Raw genomic sequence first — 18,378 nt, 5'->3', positions numbered from 1 at the left:
CTCGGCTGGTTTGCCACCCCCCTCCCCCCACCCCAAGGCCAAGAGCCGCACTCCCCTCGCGAAAGAAAACGCGGACTACAATTCCCAGAGTCCGCTGCTGCGGCCAAGGACGGCTATTCCCAGCAAGCCCCGCGCCTTGGGGCTACGAAGGGCGGAGCGGCAACATGGCGGCGCCAGGAGCTGGTGATTCTCTCGATGCCAAGAGTGGAAAGGCCCCCGTGGCTCAGCGCATCGACCCAACTCGCGAGAAGCTGACTCCCGCGCAGCTGCAGTTCATGCGGCAGGTGCAGCTCGCCCAGTGGCAGAAGACTCTACCACAGCGGCGGACCCGGAACATCGTGACCGGCCTGGGCATCGGGGCCCTGGTGTTAGCTATTTGTATCCGTTCGAACTGTAGGCTCAGGAGACGGCATATGGGGGCAGGGACAGGGGAACAGTGGCGAGTACTAGGTAGTGTGGGGGTGGTAAAAAGAGCCAGAGCTGTGAAAGTCTTGGCCATTTCTGATGCTGAGCCAAGCGTTTAATGTACCTTACTTTGTCACTGTAAGATGCTCTTTTAATATGCCTTGTCAATAATAACGGAATAATCAAGGCTCAGAAAAGCAGAGGGCGGAAGATCCAATCACTGATTTGGGAGGGTGAGAGAATAACAAGGGCGGTGGAACAAGGCTAGGAAAAGGCAATGTGCATACTCCAAGTGGTTTCCTGAACCCACTTCCCCAGATGGTTACACCTTCTACTCCGTGTCCCAGGAGCGTTTCCTAGATGAGCTGGAGGACGAGGCCAAAGCTGCCCGAGCCCGAGCCATGGAGAGGGCATCGGGACCCTGAACCAGATGGGCGCTATGCATCTCCAACCTGCTGGAGCCCCTTCACGTGGTGGATGATACCCCATGACCCTGTGGAAATCAAACCCTGCACACAGATTTGCTGGCCTCAACCTTGGACGATGAATGAGCCCAAGAAGCCAGGGATTTATTGCGTTTGGCCTGGTCAAGGGAATATTGGCCACTTCATGCTCACTGTGTCCAGTCACTGAGCCCTTCTTATAGTATGTTTCCTTATTTGAGAGTTGTGCAACCTTGACCTTGGCTTTTCTCGGTCTTTCTAACTTTGTGGTTTACCTTCTCCACCTCCCAGGGGCTTAGCTGTTATAGGGGTGGGGTGGCAGCTCTGTGTGGTGTTGGAGCCTAAAGTGGAAAAGATGGGGTTAGGTTGAGAATAATAAACTGAGTCACCTCTCTTGGAGCCAAGATGAGTGTGTTGAAGCTGAGGGATGGCATGACCATGCTGGAAAGCTCCACAAGCAGTAGCTGCAGCAGTGGCATTGCCCCAGGGAGCTGTAAATGTTTAACTAGAATTACTTTTTTCCATGAGATGTTTCCATCTGATTTAAGGGAGAGATCATGGTAGGTCACTGGGCTGTGTGAGACCAAACTATGTCTCCAGGGAGGGAAGGTCACTCTTTTGTCCTCTACCCTTAAAAACAATACACCCCAACTCCAACTTTCCTGCCTTTACCCATTCTGAGAGGTGTAGATGAAAGATGAGGGAATTAAAATTCTTTGAATTTCCACTTGGACCTTGCTTTGTAGGCCTAAGGTGGAGTCTAGATGAGATCTTAGCTTGGTCAAGTGCATCGTTGGTTGATCTTGCAGTTTCCTCATGAACTGCTGGCAGGAAGCCAGAAAGCTGGGCAGCTTCTAGCCTTTCTCCCATTGTGAGAAGAGTCCCTTCTAAATTTTCCCCTGCCTTACCCCACAAGCCTTTACTCCCAGTTCTTAAGACACAACAGAGTCAGAATCACAGATTCCTAGTTTTCAGCATTTTAATTGACTGTTGCCAATTCTATGTGAGTACACCCCCTACACTTGTTCAGCTGGGAGTGTGCCCTCTAGAAGCATTAGGGCTTGAGTGGAATTGCTTAGTGGTTGACCTTTGGCTGGGGAGGTGGAGGAATGAGGATGGTAGGCTGCAGAATTGACACCTTCTACACAGTAAATCATTCCCTGTGTTTGGCTCTTCCTTCTAATGGAGCAGCACTCTCCATGCCCCTTTGGCCTTCTACTTCCTCAGTACTGGGGTCTTCTTGCGGAGCTGTGTTGGTCAGCAGATTCTGAGAGCACGAACTCCATCATGGGCCCTGGTATGGGAGAGACACATGGCTTCTGTTCTGAATTCACTGGAGGGAAAAGAAAAAGCACTGACGAAACCTTCAGGATGGGAGAAGGGTGAAGCTGCAGCCAGTTACCATTCCCTGGGCTCGCCCTCCCTTGGGCCCGCCCTCACCATCCTGCCAACATCCCCGGCGAATGTCACCCCCTTGCTTGCCCGCTGCTCCTGGGAGCCGGTGCTGCTGCCACTCAGGGAGTTCCTTCGCATGATGCCTGGGTGCAGGATGGGGAGGGAGAGCACTGAGTGAAGGAAGGGGCCACGGGGAGAGGGGGGCTAATGCCCCCAAACCAAGGGGCAGACCCCCAGGGCCTGGAAGAAAGCCAGATCAGTAGGGAAGGGGACCTGGGAAAGAAGGGAGCCTGGCCACTGCGGTCTCACCAGGGCCCGGGGGCTCAGAGCGCTGCAGGCTGTTGCGGCGGGAGGTGGGGAAACTGCCCTTGGAGAGGCGGCGCTGGCGGCTGGACAGCATAGCAGCTGGGGCCACGATACCCGGCGGGGGCTGCTTCCCAAGCCGGCTGTACAAGTCCTCAATTTCCTTTTTCTGTAGTGTCTGTAGTGCCTCCACCTCCGACAAGTGCCTGCGGAAGCACCCGGACCATGAGGGCTAGCCACATGCTTTGCTCTCCCAAGTCCACCTCTTATCCTTCCTCCCCAGACTCACTTCTGCCGAAGACTCTGAAGCTGAGCCCAGAATTCCTCATCCTCCCCGCTGCTCTCTGACTCCTCACTGCTCAGACACAGGCTGCTGTATGAGTAGTTCATCCACACTGGGCTGGGATGGCTCTGGGGTGGGGGGCTGCCCCCCCCTCGGGGTTCCTTCCCATCGTCCCCTTCCTCCTCAGCTCCAGCCGCTAGGCCTTCAGCTGCACGGTCACTTTCGGCTAGAGCCTCCCTGGCCTCCGGCCCGCCTCCAGCACTATCCTCTGTGTCTGAGCTCTCCGAGGTCAGCTGAGGGGTTGGAGGCTTCAGGGAAGTGGAGAGAGTTGGGAATGTTGGTTGCAGGGGTAGAGGCTCAGCTGGTTCCTTGGATGAAGTCACTTGGAAACGCCCCACAAGCTGTGGCTTTCCCTCTGTCGAGAGAGAAGGAAAGAGTCATGAAAGAAGGGAGAGAAATTGGCAGGGTATGAAGTGGAAAGTGGCAGGGGAAGGTCAGTGGTCAGAGGCCTCACCTTCAGAGATGGGCGCTAGTCTGGCTTCGCCCAGGAGTGGCCGAGCAGGATTTGGTGGGACCTGCAAAGTGTGGGTCCATGAGAAGGGAAATGATCCAGAGTGGAGCTCCCCTAACCATCCCTCTTGGTTTCCTACTCACCTCACTCTCGGTCTCAGCTGTTGGGGGTGAAGGCCTATCCTGGCCACAAGGAGCAGGGGGAGGGGGCAGGGGCAAGCTAGGGAGGGGAGCAGGAGGGGCTGGAGGAGACTGGGACAGGAGCCCAGGTGAGGGAGACAGCAGGGACTGGGCCACGGTCATCACAGCCAGTGAGAAGGCACTAGCCAGAGAGAGGAGAGGGGCTGCTGTGGTGGAGGGAAGGGGGGAAGCAGAGGGGCAGTGGGGAAAGGAAGGAGGAGTAATGGTGACCTGAGAACAACTGGGAGAGAAGGCAGGTGGAGAAGGGAGAAGGCAACTCGGCAGAGACTGAGAGGCAGGGCCAGGGAACTGGACAGCACTGGGGGAGAATGCCAGTGGGGAGCTGAGGGTCTGTGGAGAGAGATTTGAAGAGACTTGGGAGAATGGGACAGGACTGGGGCAACATGGGGGAGAAGTGATGGGGAAAATGGGACTTGGGGAGACAGGAGTTCCGGGGGAAAACAAGTTTCCAGGAGACAAGGGGGTTCCAGGAGAAGATGGCGAGGTGGAGAAGGCTGCCCAGCAACTCTGCTCCAGGGAGGTGCTGCTCTGGAGCTCTGCTGGCGAGAAAGGTGTGCTGAGTGCCCTGTCCCCCAATCCCTAAGCCCTTCCCAGGAGCAGCTGCAAAGGTTGTGATGAGTAGGGACAGAACGCAGTACATACCACGGGATGGGTCTGGGAGGGGGTCAGAGAGGGCAGGCAATGATGCTGGCTCCACCTGAGGTGAGAGGAAGGGGCCCATGGTCACAGTGGGGAAGAGCTGAGTCTTAGATGGCAGTTCAGCCAGGGCTTAATCTAGGGCTCATGAACTTCTAGGAGCCTAAAGAGGAGTTTCAAGGGACTCAAAAGTGCATGTGCTAAAATATTTACAGGTAGGGGGGTATGATGTCTGCAATTCACTCCCAAATGGTTCAGAAAAAAATAATATGTGCACATACATACAGAGACGGGAGAGAAGAAGAGAATGATAAAGCTAACATGACAAAACAGTAATAGTTGGCAAATCTGGGCAAAGAGTAGGAGTTCTTTGTACAATTCTTGCAACTTCTCTCTGTAAGTCTGAAATTCTACCAGAATAATGGGTTAAAAAGAAAAGTATGCATTGAACACATTTTTCTAGAACAAGGGCCCATGGCTTTCATCAGATACTCAAATGGGGTAAGAACCACTGTGTTAGGGTCACACAGATGAAGGAGTTAGAGTCACGGGGGCTGGTGTTGGCAGAGAGTAATGAAGTCTGGAGCAGAGAGTCTGTCCCCCCCCCAAAGATGATCTAAGAGGTCTGACCTGGGGGCCCAGGGGGTCCTCAGCAGCCTCCACAGGGCCAGTATCTCTCTTCAACAGGGTCTCCACTCGCTGGATGATCTCCCGAATGCGGCTCAGGAATCCGGCTCGCTCCGAGGGCAGAATGAACTCATTATACACCTGGCAAGGGTCAGCAGGAAGGGGACAGAGGGCTGTTATCTCGCTCATCTCTCTCCCCTGCACTGATCTTTAAAAACCAACCCTTCGGGGCACCTGGGTGGCTCAGTCAGTTAAGCATCCGACTTTGGCTCAGGTCATGATCTCACAGTCTGTGAGTTCGAGCCCTGCATCTGGCTCTGTGCTCACAGCTTGGAGCCTGCTTCAGATACTGTGTCTCCCTCTCTCTGACCCTCCATCGTTCAGGCTCTGTATTTCTCTGTCTCAAAAATAAATAAACATTAAAAAAAAGTTTTTAAAAACCAACCCTTTACCCCACTGCTCTGCCAACCACCCACCTAAAATAAGTATTCAGTAAGTATCTACTGTATGCCAGGCACCATGTGGTGCGAGGAGAAATATACCTTCGAGGACAGGAGCTAACATCCCTAGGATGCATCATGGCCCAGATGCTTTACATGTCTGAGCTCATCTAACACCAACAACAGCTCTCTCGGGTCTGTGTTAACAACCCCATTTTATTTTATTGATTTTTTAAAAAAAGATTTAATTTTAAGTAACCTCTACACCCAACATGGGGCTCGAACTCACAACCCCAAGATCAAGAGTTGCATGCTCTACTGACTGAGCCAGCCAGGTGCCCCAACAACCCCATTTTAGAGTTAAGATAACCAATGCTCAAAAAGGTTAAGTTCAGTCTGCCTAACATCACAGGATTTGCCCCCAGACTTGTCTAAAGCCGGAGCCTGAGTTCTTCCCATGGTTGCATCATATGCTTTTGGACATAACTCCTGCTCTCATAGGGCTCATAAACCATGCAGGCTTACACACACACACACACACACACACACACACACTAAGTGAAAATAAGGCAATAAATGGCAAACATAACATTCAATTTCACAAACACTAGAGCACATACTATGTGCCAGGCATTGTTGTAGGTACGGGTACATTGTTCTAGGTGAGGAATGCAGAAAAGCATGTAACAAAGTCCTAGTCCCGAAGAAGTCCAAGATCTAGTAGAAGAGACACATATCTACACAACTCAATTTACTGCAAGTCAGTCCATGGTAGGAAAGGCACTGTGGTCAAGGTACAGATCAAATGCAATACCAGCAGAAAGGGAGAGGTGTCTAATGGGTACAGTTTCAGATTTGCAAGATGAAGAAGTTCTGGAGATCTGTTTCACGACAAAGTGAATATACTTGACCCCACTGAACTGTATACTTAAAAATGGTTAACATGGTAAATTTTATGGTATGTGTTTTCTGCCACAATTTTTTTTAAATGCCATTCCAAAGAGAGAGCAGGTCATGCCACCGAGGGGGAATATGGGAAGCTGGGATGGCCACACAGAGCTGAGCCTCAAAGCAACCCTTCATCGAGGACCTACCATGTACGGACACTTCTCGTATAATTTCATTTCTCATATGTGATCTCACTTCTCATAAATTACATATCATATCAGAACACCTTTGCCAAATGAGTACTATCGTTTTACTGATGAGCAACTGAGGTTCAGAGAGCTTAAGAAATTTGCCCCAATTCACCAAATCAGTAAATCACAGAGCTGAAATTTGAACTCGGGTCTTCAGTGAAAGCCCACTCTTTCCTGTTCCATGCTGTTCGTCGGGAAGAGAAGGGCAGAGAGAATGGCATGAATTAACAGCTGTGAGGTATGAGAGGACATAGGACATTCACAAAACAGTCAAGACCAGAGCAGAGCTGGGAGTGCTGGGAGTTTTAAAGGCCATGCTCCAGGGGTGCCTGGGTGGCTCAGTCAGTTAAGCATCCGACTTCGGCTCAGGTCATCATCTCCCAGTTCGTGAGTTCAAGCCCTGTGTCAGGCTCTGTGCTGACACATCAGAGCCTGGAGCCCGCTTCAGATTCTGTGTCCCTCTCTGGCTCTGCCCCTCCCCCACTCATGCTCTGTCTCTGTCTCTCTCTCAAGAATAAACATTAAAAGAAAAGAACTTAAAAAAAAAAAGGCCATTCTCCAGAATTGGGACCTTACTCTGTAACTACAGGTAGCCATTAACAATGTAGGGGCAAGGGGGCACCTGGGTGGCTCAGTCAGTTAAGCATCCAACTCTTGGTTTTGACTCAGGTCATGAACTCAGGGTTTCATGAGTTCAAGCCCTGCATTGGATTCTGTGCTGGCAGCATGGAGCCTGCTTGGGATTTTCTCTCTCTCTCTCTCTCTCTCTCTCTCGCTCGCTCAAAATAAATAAGCTTAAAAAAAAATGTAGGGACAAACAGCAGGAAGAGCAGACCCAGGTCTGCTGTAGACGTGTGGAGGGTGACCCCTGTGGTCAGGGGGAGGGGTCCCTTTGGCTGTGTGGGATCTGAGTGTGCTTGAAAGCCTAGTAGAGAAGCCTTTCAAGGCAAGAGACCCCTGAGGAGATGGAGGCAGAAGCGGAAAGGCAGCCAGCCTCGTCAGGGGACCATTCAGACACCAGTGTGGTCGGAGGAAAGATTCTTGAAGGGTCAAGTGGCTTGATGGAAGATGATAAGCCGGTGTGCCGAGTGATATTTTGTCTTTGTCCTGGATACAAGGTGAGTGACATGATGGAGGGGAAGCTTTAAAGAGAGTTCCCGAAGCCTGATGCTTCTCGCATTCCCCTCACTCCTTCACCACAGAGGCTGGCATCCATTTCCCCCACTCCAGGGAAGCTGGTTTCGCACAAAGACCTTCTCCTGACAAAAGTCAGTGTGGGCTCGCCTCAGGCTTTACCCCACATCACCTCCTTGAAACTGTCTTTTCCCTCAGTTTTCCCTAACATTTTCTGGGGCTCCTCCTACCTCTCAGGCTCCACCTCTGTGTCCTTTGATGGCCTATTTCACCCATCCCAGAAATGGGGGTATCCACTGAGACCCACTCTCAGACCCTCTCTGCCTCTGGCTTCTCAAGCTCGTCTCCCTTCACTCTCCCTTTCATGCTGACAACTCCTCGATCCACTTCTGCCTCCAGGCCTGCCTGACCATGTTGTGCTCCCAGGGAGGATCTTGCCTGCCTCTCTGTCATTCAAGCTCATCATGACCCCTAAGAACATCTACTTTCATTTTCCAACTTCTTCTCTCCTTTAACGGTCTACTCCCACTAGCTTCTCCACGCTCCAAGTTGCCCATGATATCCTCTCTCCCTAACTCCCTATCATTTCAACTCAGCAAATGTTTCCTGAGCATCTATTATTTGTATTGTATTACATCAATAAATGTCTGGAAGGGTGCCAGGATGGCTCAGTCAGTTAAGCGTCCAACTCTTGATCTCAGCTCAGGTCATGATCTCACGTTCGTGGGATCGAGCCCCGCATTGGGTTCTGTGCCGACAGTGCGGAGCCCTCAAGGGATTCTCTCTCCTTCTCTCGCTGCCCTTCCCCTACTCATGCTCGTTCTCTCTCTCAAAATAAATAAATACACTTAAATAAATAGAATAAAAAACTGGATTACAGAGTAACTTATTTTCCTGAAACAACCCTCAGATGCTCCCCTTTTCTTCTTTTCTTCCCCCATAATCCATCTTCTCCTTGGACCATTTGTGGCTTCTTGTATCCATCTGCCAACTGGATTCCCTACCCCCCGACCCTCTCCCACTTCCCATGGCAGAATGGTCTTCTTAAAGCCTATTCTCACCATGTTACACTCCATCTAACTCTTAAGACTGTCTATAATCTGAGCCTACTCCACATGCCCAACCTCACTTCCACAAGTCTCCTAGAGGAACTCTTAGTTCTAGTGACAGTGGTCTCCTCATGAAGCCCCCCTCCCCCACCCCATATTCCAAGTCACTCCCTGCTTCCATGCCTGTCCTGATGCTGTACTTCCTCTAGACCTGCCCTTTTCAGTCTTCACTGCTGTTCTTAACCATCTGTCACGACTTTGAATAAGTTCTACATCTTCTCCCTGTTGCCCCCAGACCACCCTTTACTCATGGCCACAGTATCATGTGTCTAGCGTGTACCTCACCACAGCATCTGTGTGTACCCTATGTTAGTCTGAAATTGCTCTAGCTGAGGATCCAAACCTCACTGAATAGATAAAAATTGCCCTCAGAACAAGAGCAGATGTCTTCAGTGTCATCATGCTTTAAAAACCCTTGCTGTTGGGTGGGAGGAAGGGATAGTTCAGTACCAGGGGACATCCGGAGGGAGACTCTTATCCTAGACCCAAAGACTCTGTCCTCCTCTCCCTCCCCCCTCACCATGGCAGCCGCAATCTCTTCCGGGCTGTCGCCATCCAGATCAAATCGGAAGGTCACCATCTTGCTGTTGTGCGTCTGTAGCTGGCACTCAACCACTCTGTCATTCTGGTCTGAGACCTTCAGATTCAAAGTCAGCAGAGGAGAGGAGGTCAAGCCCTCTGTCCTCATCACGTGCCCCCACCCCACTCCAACCAAGTGACAGTGGCCAGACTGGAACTGGACAGAAGCAGACTCTGCCCCCAAAGTCTGATATTAGAAACCAGACTGGCTGCCTCTATGGTACCAGTCACACACTGTTCTCCCCTTTTTTGGCTGACCTCCCTCACCCGCCCCTGACAGTTCCCTCCTGGTCCCGTAGGTTACTCCCCATCTCCTATGCCCCTTCCTTACACTAGTGACCCGAAGCCGGGATCGGGGTCTACGCCGGAGATTTCTCCCTGGGGGTCTCCTCATGCGTCCCATCCCTTCTCCCACATCACTAAGACCTGATGCTGCATCTGAGGCATAGCTAGAAAAGAAAAAGGACGTAGGAGTGTCAGAATGGACACTGGGACCCGCCATATGTCTCACCCTTGCCCCCCAACCCCTACCAGAACCTACCTGTCTCCTGGGGAAAAGTCACTGCCAGGGCCAGAACGTGGAATGGACAGGGCAAAAGCCTGAAATGGGAAATAGGTTCACGAGGTCAGAGGAAGACAATTGTGGGGGTTCAGGGAGATGGTGTCAAGGATGCTGGGGGTACTAGGCAGAGGGAATTAAGGAAGATGAGGACAGAGTGGTGGATTTCCAGGGACATGGGGCTAGGTCATGGGGTTGGGTTTTACAAGGAGAAAGATAGGTCACAGGCTTGGAATGTCTGGGAGCCCCCCACGTGACCCCCTCTCACCGAGGGCAGGCAGAGATGGGACTCAGCGGGGCTGGATGGCACCCCCCCAGGGGGCTGAAAGGCAGGGTCTGAGGCATCCAGGAAGCCGGAGGAGCTGAGGTAGCCATCAGTCTCGCAATCCGCTGGTGGGGGAGGGAGGGGATCAAAAAAGGGGAAATAAAGGGTGGCAGAGCAGGGTGGGGGGGCTGCCTGAGCAAGAAGGGGCCTGGAGCTGTGGGAGTTCTTTCCCAGAAGGAGCTTCGTGGCTAGTTGTGGAAGGCAGGGTAAGTGACAGTGCTGCTGGATTGGACTTCTGGGTGGGGCGGGGGCAGAGGCCAAGGGTTCTGGGACCTAGGTCACATCCCATATCCCAAGGTCAGGGGTGGCTTACAGGTGGTAGATGAGTAGCTGGCATGGCGGAAGAGGAAAGACTGGTGCTGGTCTGCCTCTGGCTCCTCAGGCTCAGGGGGGAAGACACTGGGGGGACCAGGAGTCTTGGGGACAGCTGCTGGTGGGGGTCCTGGTGCAGGGGGGAGGGCTTCCAACTCCCTAGCTTTGCGCAGCTTCTCACGCTTCCGCTGGATGGCAGCAACTCGTTCACGTACTGCGCGGGCCACTGGCTGGTAGTCAGCTTCACAGACTAGACCCAGGGCCACCTGGAGTTAAGAGGGCGAGGAGCACGGTTTGAGGTGAGGACTCCACTCAAAGACCCATCAGGACACCTTCTTGAGGCCTCGGGATATTTCTCCTGGAGAAAGGACACTAATATTTATTGATCATGCACTGTGTCCATTAACTGGCAACTCTTTACATTATCATCGTTAAATTCTCCCAACAACCTTCTGAAGTGGGCTTAGCCCTGTTTTAGAAATAAGTAAAGCCGTGACTAGTTCATGGTTATCTAGTAAATCAACTGCTCTCAGGGGTAAGGGGGAACATTTGGCAATATTTGGAGACACCTGTAGTTGTCACACCTCAGTCCTACTGGCATCTAGTGAGTAGAAGACAGGAATTCTCAACATCCTACAATACACAGGACAGTCTCCCAACTAAAGGTATCAATAATGTGTCATCATCAAGAATCCCCTGTTTGGGGCACCTGGGTGGGCTCAGCTGGTTGAGCAGCTGACTCTTGATTTCAGTTCAGGTCATGATCTCAGGGTCATGGGATCAAGCCTAACGTGCTGAAGATTCTCTCTCTCCTCCTCTCTCTTTGCCCTTTCCTTCTGTTCCCTCTCTCTCTCTCTCAAATAAAAAGTGGGGGGGGGGGGCACCTAGGTGGCTCAGTCAGTTAAGCATCTGACTCTTGATTTCAGCTCAGGTAATGATCTCATGGTTCATGAGTTCAAGCCCCCATGTCAGGCTCTGCGCTGACAGTGTGGAACCTGCTTGGGATTCTCTCTCTCCCTCGCTCTCTGCCCCTCCCCAGCTTGTGTGCCAACATATATGCATTCTCTCTCCCTCTCTCTCTCAAAAATAAATACATAAATAAACATTAAAAAAAAAAAAAGAAAAGAATCCCTGTACATAATGGATCAAGATTTGATCCTAGGTCAGGTTTGAGCTGTGCTAAGGACACCTGTTCTGCTACATTTAAAAACACACTCTCAGGTTCCCTATCCAGACCTACCATAGAGGATCCCCACACTTTCAACTGCCATTCTTCTATCAAGAACCTCATACTCTCTCCCCTTCTCAGGCCTTCCTAAACAGTCCTGCATCTTCTCTCTCCCATGTATGCCTCTCCTGCGCTGGCAGCTTCTGTTCATCAACTCCTTATTCATCTCCAACTTTGCAGCACATGTAAGGGAGGTGGGGCAGGGTGGTCTGACTTAAGATCTGAACAGCCTGAGTTTAAATCCAGCTCTGCCACTTACTTGCTCAGGACCTTGGACAAGATATTCAACCTCTCTGAACCTTCCATTTCCTCATCAATACATCAGGATAAAATCACTCCCGGCAGGGTTGGTAACAACAATCGAATGCATGTGAAAGTGCTCTAAGCCATGTACAAATGTGGGATTATTAATGAGCTCCAACCATGTGCCGAGCACTGTCAGAGACAGAAAAATCAATAGAACACAGTCTCTGCCCTCAAGGAATTTATAGTCCAGTGGAGGAGAGAGACAGGAGTGTATCCTGGTATAAAACAGAACCAATGGTGGTGGGTCCTGTAATGGAGGACCTGCTGAACTGGAACAAAGCATTTAATTTTGACCCTAGAGGGGGCAGGCTTCCTGAAATTCCTGGTTCTGAGCACGGAGGAAGAAAGAGGGGAGGAAGAAAAAAAAACAAAACAACAACAACAAAAAAAAAAAACAAGGCGGGGGGTGGAAAAGAGAAAAATAAATAAATTGGAGAGAAGAGCATTCCAGGGAAATCAGAGCAGCAGGAAGCAGAGCAAGGCAGGCTGGAGGACCCAGGGCTTGCTCTGGAAAAGGAAATGTGCAGTGAGCCCGCACTTGGGGCGTGCGTGTGTTCAGGCGCGCGGGCCAGGGGGACACTTACCAGACGCTCTGAGAGGGGCAGGTTGGGTGCCCCTCCCACCACCCTGGCGCCCCCAACCGCATGGCACTGACCGGCCGCGCACAAGCCCAGCCGCAGGGCAGTCTGTCCTCTGCTCACCATCTCCTGCGCCACCTCCTCTGCCGCGTCCCGGCCCAGTTGGAACAGGAACTCTATGGCCTGGTTGTCCCGCGGGCGCCCCCCGCGCCGCGCGTCCTCCATGCGCAGCCAGAGCTTGAGGCCGGGCTTCTCGCCGTCGTCCTCCTCCGCCAGCTCCACGTGCACGCCGCGCTCCTCGCGGAAGAAGGCGTGAGCCAGGAGGTCCTGGATGGTGAATCTGGGGGGAGTGCTGCGGTGAGCGGAGCCTTGCCGCCGTCCCCCCACCCCTGACCCTGAATCCACCCCCATCCTGCCCCCTCCACCCCACCTCTCGTTCTTATCTGTGCGGATGCAGCCTTCAATGATCTCCTTCACCTCGGGCATCTTCACCTTATAGAAGCTGTTCGGCTTTGTGCCCTAGAGGAAAGGGGACGCATGAGGCCTCCAGGCCTCTGCGCCGCAGCTCTCTGCTTGCCCCTCACCCCGTCTGGGGCAGCAGGGCATGCAATCGCAAAGGCACCGCGACAGCTACTGGACGGTTTGATTTCAAATCCCAGCCCAAGTATCGACAGTATGACCTTGAACAAGTCTCCCAGTGTGCCAGTTTTCCCATTTGTAAAGCGCAGGGCAGGACGAGACGCCCTGCTCACGCTGCGGGTGAAAGATCAGATGTGAAATCGTTTGCAAACTCTAGAGAGTGCTACACACATCATTATTCTAAACAGCTAGTAAGGGGATAGGGCGTGTGTGCATCCAATATCCTTCAGTGTTTACCAGAGCATCTTTGCGTCTAGCCTGCTTTCTCTAAGGGAAAGGGCATTGACGCGGGCTGGTAAGGGTCGGAAAATGGGAGGAGATCTGGAATTGTCTCCCCTCCCCGCCCCCTCTCACCGAAGTGACTTTGCGGTAGATTTGCGCGGCATTCTGGCACTCGGAGTAAGGGTACTCTGAGGTAGCCATCTCCAGCATGCACATGCCAAACGCGTACACGTCCACCGCCTCATCGTACTTTTCCTCGTACATCTCCGGGGCCATGAACTCCGGGGTCCCTGTAGGATCCACAGCAGGCATTAGGCTGCAGAGCCTCCCTCTGGCTTCCTCCTTCCTCTTGGGCGTACCACAGGCCAGGTGGGAGGGAGGGGGGAGGACGGGGAGGGTGAGCAACCTCACGAGTTCTGGAGTGCTAGTAACGGACCCTTCCCCACCGTGTGTGTGTGTGTGTGTGTGTGTGTGTGTGTGTGTGTGTGTGTGAGGGGTGCGGGGGAGAGAGGATGCCATAAGTCTCCCCACTTTCCCCATGCTCTTGTAACTCCGTGCAACTCCAAGGACCCAGCTGGGGAGACTGGGCCCCCAGGGTCTCTTCTAACGCGGGGGAGGTAGGAATAGCAAGGACCTCCTGGAGGAACGCACCTATCACGCTCTTGGCAAAGGAGGCGCGCTTGAGCGTGGCCAGGCCCAGGTCCCCGATCTTGACCGACCCTGAAGGGCCAGTGATAAAGACGTTGTCGCACTTGAGATCCCGGTGCAGAATGGGGGGTACCCGGGTGTGTAGGAAATGAAGCCCCCGAAGGATCTGGCGGCTCCAGCGCTGAAGAACTCTCGGCTTCATCTCACGGAACCGCCTCAGGTATCTGGGGGAGGGGCGCAGAGCCAGGGTCAGGGCGGAGACACGGGGGGTGGGGGGGGGGGGGTGGGGGGGGTGGGGAGGAGACCCCCACTGGGAAGTTACCCTAGTTCCACCGGCACCGCCAGGTACACATTTTCTCTCAGCATTATTCTAGCTCAGTCCGCGGTGCGCCCCACAGAGAAACTGAGTCGGGGGTGTGGTAGTAGACCCGAGATTACAAAATGGGTCAGGCATAAATTCACAGATAAGGCTGCGCCAAGGGGCTGTGGGGGTGCCGGAAGGGATGACTAACTGCCTTGGGCGTGGGGGAGGGCTTCGGAAAGGAAATAACTTTTATGTTGCATCTTGAAGGATGAGTAGGGGTTCAAGGGTGAAAAGGGGAAGGGATGGAGACTTTCCAGGCCGAGGGGACACTGTGCTCCAAGGCACGCAGGCGGTGATAGGGCAGGGTGGGAGGAGGTGCTGGGAATTCAGTTTTTGTAGAATTTAGGCTCAAGAGGAGGCTAAATCCTAAGGACTTTGTGAGTAGGTTAGGGAGTGTGGACTTTTTCCTGAGGGTGGTGGGAAACCTTTAAGGGGTTTTAAGGAATGGAGAGAGGCTGACCAGACTGCGGGAAGACAGGACTGCTCCGAAAGGTGAGGGCAGAGTGGGGGAAGGCCCTTTAGGGGGCTGCTGCAGGGCTCCAGACCACTGAGGTGGCAGCGCATGGAACAGGGAAAGCAGAGTGGGGCATTTTAAGAAGGGCCTTGGAGACAGACTGGTGGAGAAGGTGGATGTACAGAGCGGAGACAAAGGAGGCATCTGGGGAGACGCCCAAGTTTCAGCTGGAGTGCTGGGTAGACCCTGCCACTCACCAAGGCAGGGATGCAGTAGGGGTGGGTGAGCGCCTGATTTTGGACCTAAATCTGGAGTTTGGGGAGCCTGGGAGAAGTTCCAGAAGGAGTGGGGACCTCCCACCACCAGTTCACCCACCAACCAACACTACCACCAGGCGCAGAGCTCACGTCTTGAGCGTGCCGGAGGTCATGAGTTCGGTGACCAGTACGATGCAAACCTGGCCCTTCAGCACCGACTTCCACGAATCGTAGAAGCGGACGATGTTGGGATGTTGCAGCCCCTTGAGCATCTCCACTTCCTCAGAGAATCGCTGCCGCTCCGTTCGAGAGAGTTTCCGAGTCTGTGGGGGTAGGGGATGGGTGGGAGTCAAGATCACATCAGGCCCAGGACCCCCCCAGAAACGAGGAAGGGCCTAGGTCGCGAATGGGGCTAGGTCATCGCTCGCCCAAGGAGCTGTATACCCCGAATTCTCGGTCCGCCCCCTCCGGCTGCTGCAAGGACACGCCCATCCTGGGCCTGGGGCCGCCCCTGGACCCCCCGCTGGACACAAGGGCCTTTATGCAGCCCCGTCCAGGAGCCCTGAGCTCAATAGCGCCTTTGTGGCCTCCCTGGCCAGCCGTGGGGCGGGAGGGGACGCCCCAGGGGCTGGCAGCGGGCAGGCAGCAGGCGGGCAGCAGGCTGACAGCGGGCAGAGAATTGGGGCCCTCAACGGGGTTGGCCCCAGAAACTGGGAACTGCTAGATCCAGACAGGAGGCCGGAGGGCTGCAGAGGGAGTTACAGAGAGAGAGAGAAAGATCCAGGACCAGGAGACCGCCCCCTGCCCCTGGCCGTCCCGCCCCCCTCTCATATCCCTCGCCACCCGTCCCCCCACCCCATTGGTTTGGCTGCCTCTCCTTGCCTGGCCTACAGCCTAGGGCGCGCCACTGGCAGGCGCAAGGGGCGAGCCCAGTGCCAGGGCTGGAGGGGAGGACCCTTACCCAGGCTCTGCCCAAAGCTGCTGCTGGCCCAGATTTAACTGGGTTCTTCCCTCCATGAGAAGAAATCCTTCACACCAACATCCCCCTAAAGCCCATTGGGTTCAGTGCCTTTGGGTCTGGGAAGGGAGAGCCCAGGTAGACAGTGGGATGGGGAGAAGGACTGGATTCAGGCCAGGGCTGGAGCTCTCTGTCTCCCCCTCCCCCAGTTGTGGAGAAGTCTAGAAGTCTGACTGTTCCAGAAGGGGCCTGGGAGGGCCCCATCCTGCTACCACCACTCTAAATCTTTTGGAAATGGAGAGGACCCTGCCCCAGCTTCTAGCTTCCATCATCCCAGCCTCCTAATCTGCAAAGATCCAGGGTGAAGGAGGAGGACCAGGGTCACACTGAGGGTTTCAGTACTAAGGGGAACGGGAAAGGAAGAGATTGTTACTACTGAGGGAAATTGGTCCCCTTCAGATCCAAACTGGCTACCTCCCCGATTTAGCATCCTATCTTCCACCTCTCAGGGTTGAGTACAGAGACTTCAAAGTTAAAATGTCCACAACCCATAGGGGAGCTTCCATGTACCCCCTGCCTCAGTTTTTCCTTCTGCAGCCCAGAATCAGTCAGATCCATTAATCATCAGAGCAAGGTGGGGCAGGAGTGTCCAGACATTTGACTGGAAAAATAGATCTCTCCCTTGCTGCTGTCCCCTAGGTTTCTCATCCCCAGACCTCCAAAGGGTCCCATCCCAGGTGCCACAGAGGGGGTGCCCAGCCGCACCTGCAGCTCACACCAGGCCACCTCCACCGTGGTGTCGGTGTCCAGCCCTCGATACACCGTCTTGAACGAGCCACGTCCAATCTCGATGTCAAACTTGAGGTATCGGCCGTCCGGGGACGTTGCCACTGCCTGGGTCTCCGTGTCTTCCTTTTCCTCCTGCTCCCTCTGCCGCTCCCGAGCCGCGGCTTCGGGGACCCTCGGCGGTTCCCGGGACCCCGGGCCTCCTGCCGAGACTGCTAGCTCTGGACGCGCTGAGTCTGCAGCCTTCGCGGGGGCTCCCCCGGTCCACGTGCCCTCGGGAGGTTCTGGGCAGCTAGGCGGTGGGCTTTTCGCGGGGCTGGGTTCAGCGGAGTCCGGAGGCTCAGGGGGCTCCGGAGCGGGTGAGGCTGGCTGGGACCAAGAGCTCAGCAGCCCCAAGTCGACTGAGCTGCGGCGGCTGAGACGGGAAGAGCGCGGCCGGGTCTCAGCCTTCCCGGAGAAGCGGCGCGCCCGGCGAGGAGGGGGCCCGAGGCGGGGCGGCCCCGCGGCAGCGAGAGGCGGCGGGGGCCGCAGGGCCAGGTCGGCCTCCGCCTGGGACATGGGGACCGCAGTCTCGGAGGCCGGGGGTGCCAGCATGAGGAAGGGCCGGCGCCGCAGGGCAGCAAGCCGGGCGGCTGGAGAGGAGGCGGTCTGACAGGCGGACTGGCTGGGTGCGCAGCGCTCGGGCTGAGCTACAGGGGCCCCAGTGCGGGCTCGACCGTCCTGCAGCCCCGCCCCCGGCCCCGCCCTCATCCCCCCAGGGCGGCCCCCTCGGAGCGGCCAGCCGCGCGGAATCGGGTGCGCAGCCCCTCACCTCGGCCGCCCCGCCCCCGGCCGCAGGCCCTCCTCTCCCTCGCCTCCCGGTGCACCGCCCGGAGGCTCATTCCGAAGTCGACCGGGTGCGAGGCGGCCGCGTGTCCTCCCGCACTAAGAGTGAGCAAACCTGTCGGGGGGCGGGGGTAGCTGGGGGAGGCACGATGCTGGGGTTGGGAGAGGAAACGTGACGGCGGCCCTCCGGCCCTAGAAGCGTGGGGGGAGAGAGGGGTGGTTAAGGGAAGGTTACCACCCGCCTGCAAGCCCCAGATAAGGTAGCGCCACCCCCTCCTGTTCGTCCGGAGTAGCCCCAGGCCGACAATACAGAGGTCAATGGAAAGGTCTGGTTTTCTCCCAAGCCGCTGACCCTCTAGGCTGCACAGGGATGGGTGTGTGCACCCCAGGACAAGTCCCTCCCCCAAGCCAAGGACCCGGTCACCCATCCCCTCCGCCTTCCTACCTTGGCCGCAGCCTAGCCCTGGCCACAGTAGCTGTTTTTGCTCTGTGGGTTCTCCTTCCTCCTCCTTCTGTTTGCCCAAGTTCCCAATAAACCAAAGTCCATATCCGGTTTACACCCCTTCAGCTCCCCTTGGCCTCAACTACCCCACCCCGGACCAGTGGGATGGAGGGAGGGGCTTCAGAGCAGTTCAGGACTTTCATGGGGGAGAAGGGGAAGCCATGAAGTTATTCCAATTCAGAAAGCAGTCTGTCCCTAAGCTGTGTTCCAT

General features: G+C 54.8%; 2 protein-coding genes across 9 annotated transcripts; one reads left to right on the top strand and one right to left on the bottom strand.

The window, feature by feature from the left end:
* Positions 1-41: 41 nt before the first annotated feature.
* On the top strand, positions 42-1,252 carry LOC102962366 (cytochrome c oxidase assembly factor 3 homolog, mitochondrial). Its single transcript, XM_007087677.3, has 2 exons — positions 42-378; positions 724-1,252. Exons 1-2 carry the CDS (start codon positions 165-167, stop codon positions 828-830), a joined length of 321 nt encoding a protein of 106 aa, XP_007087739.3. The 5' UTR covers positions 42-164; the 3' UTR covers positions 831-1,252.
* Positions 1,253-1,802: 550 nt separating this feature from the next.
* On the bottom strand, positions 1,803-17,565 carry WNK4 (WNK lysine deficient protein kinase 4). Of its 8 annotated transcripts, none has more exons than XM_042966727.1 (19): positions 16,820-17,565; positions 15,247-15,419; positions 14,025-14,245; positions 13,506-13,663; positions 12,943-13,031; positions 12,636-12,852; positions 10,402-10,666; positions 10,032-10,153; positions 9,746-9,804; positions 9,536-9,653; positions 9,146-9,262; positions 4,807-4,944; positions 4,183-4,237; positions 3,484-4,079; positions 3,344-3,404; positions 2,836-3,244; positions 2,553-2,752; positions 2,289-2,386; positions 1,803-2,142 (listed from the first exon to the last, which is right to left on the bottom strand). In XM_042966727.1, exons 1-19 carry the CDS (start codon positions 17,432-17,434, stop codon positions 2,134-2,136), a joined length of 3,720 nt encoding a protein of 1,239 aa, XP_042822661.1. In that variant the 5' UTR covers positions 17,435-17,565; the 3' UTR covers positions 1,803-2,133. The 8 variants fall into 8 exon arrangements, with proteins under 8 accessions (XP_042822661.1, XP_042822664.1, XP_042822660.1 ...); XM_042966730.1 differs by having other exon boundaries at positions 3,484-4,076; XM_042966733.1 differs by having other exon boundaries at positions 2,058-2,142; positions 2,331-2,386.
* Positions 17,566-18,378: the final 813 nt, after the last annotated feature.

Source organism: Panthera tigris, chromosome E1 (assembly GCF_018350195.1).
Source record: "Panthera tigris isolate Pti1 chromosome E1, P.tigris_Pti1_mat1.1, whole genome shotgun sequence".
NCBI lineage: Eukaryota > Metazoa > Chordata > Mammalia > Carnivora > Felidae > Panthera > Panthera tigris.
Note: the sequence above shows the minus strand (reverse complement) of the source record. Positions and strands in the feature narration are given on the sequence as shown.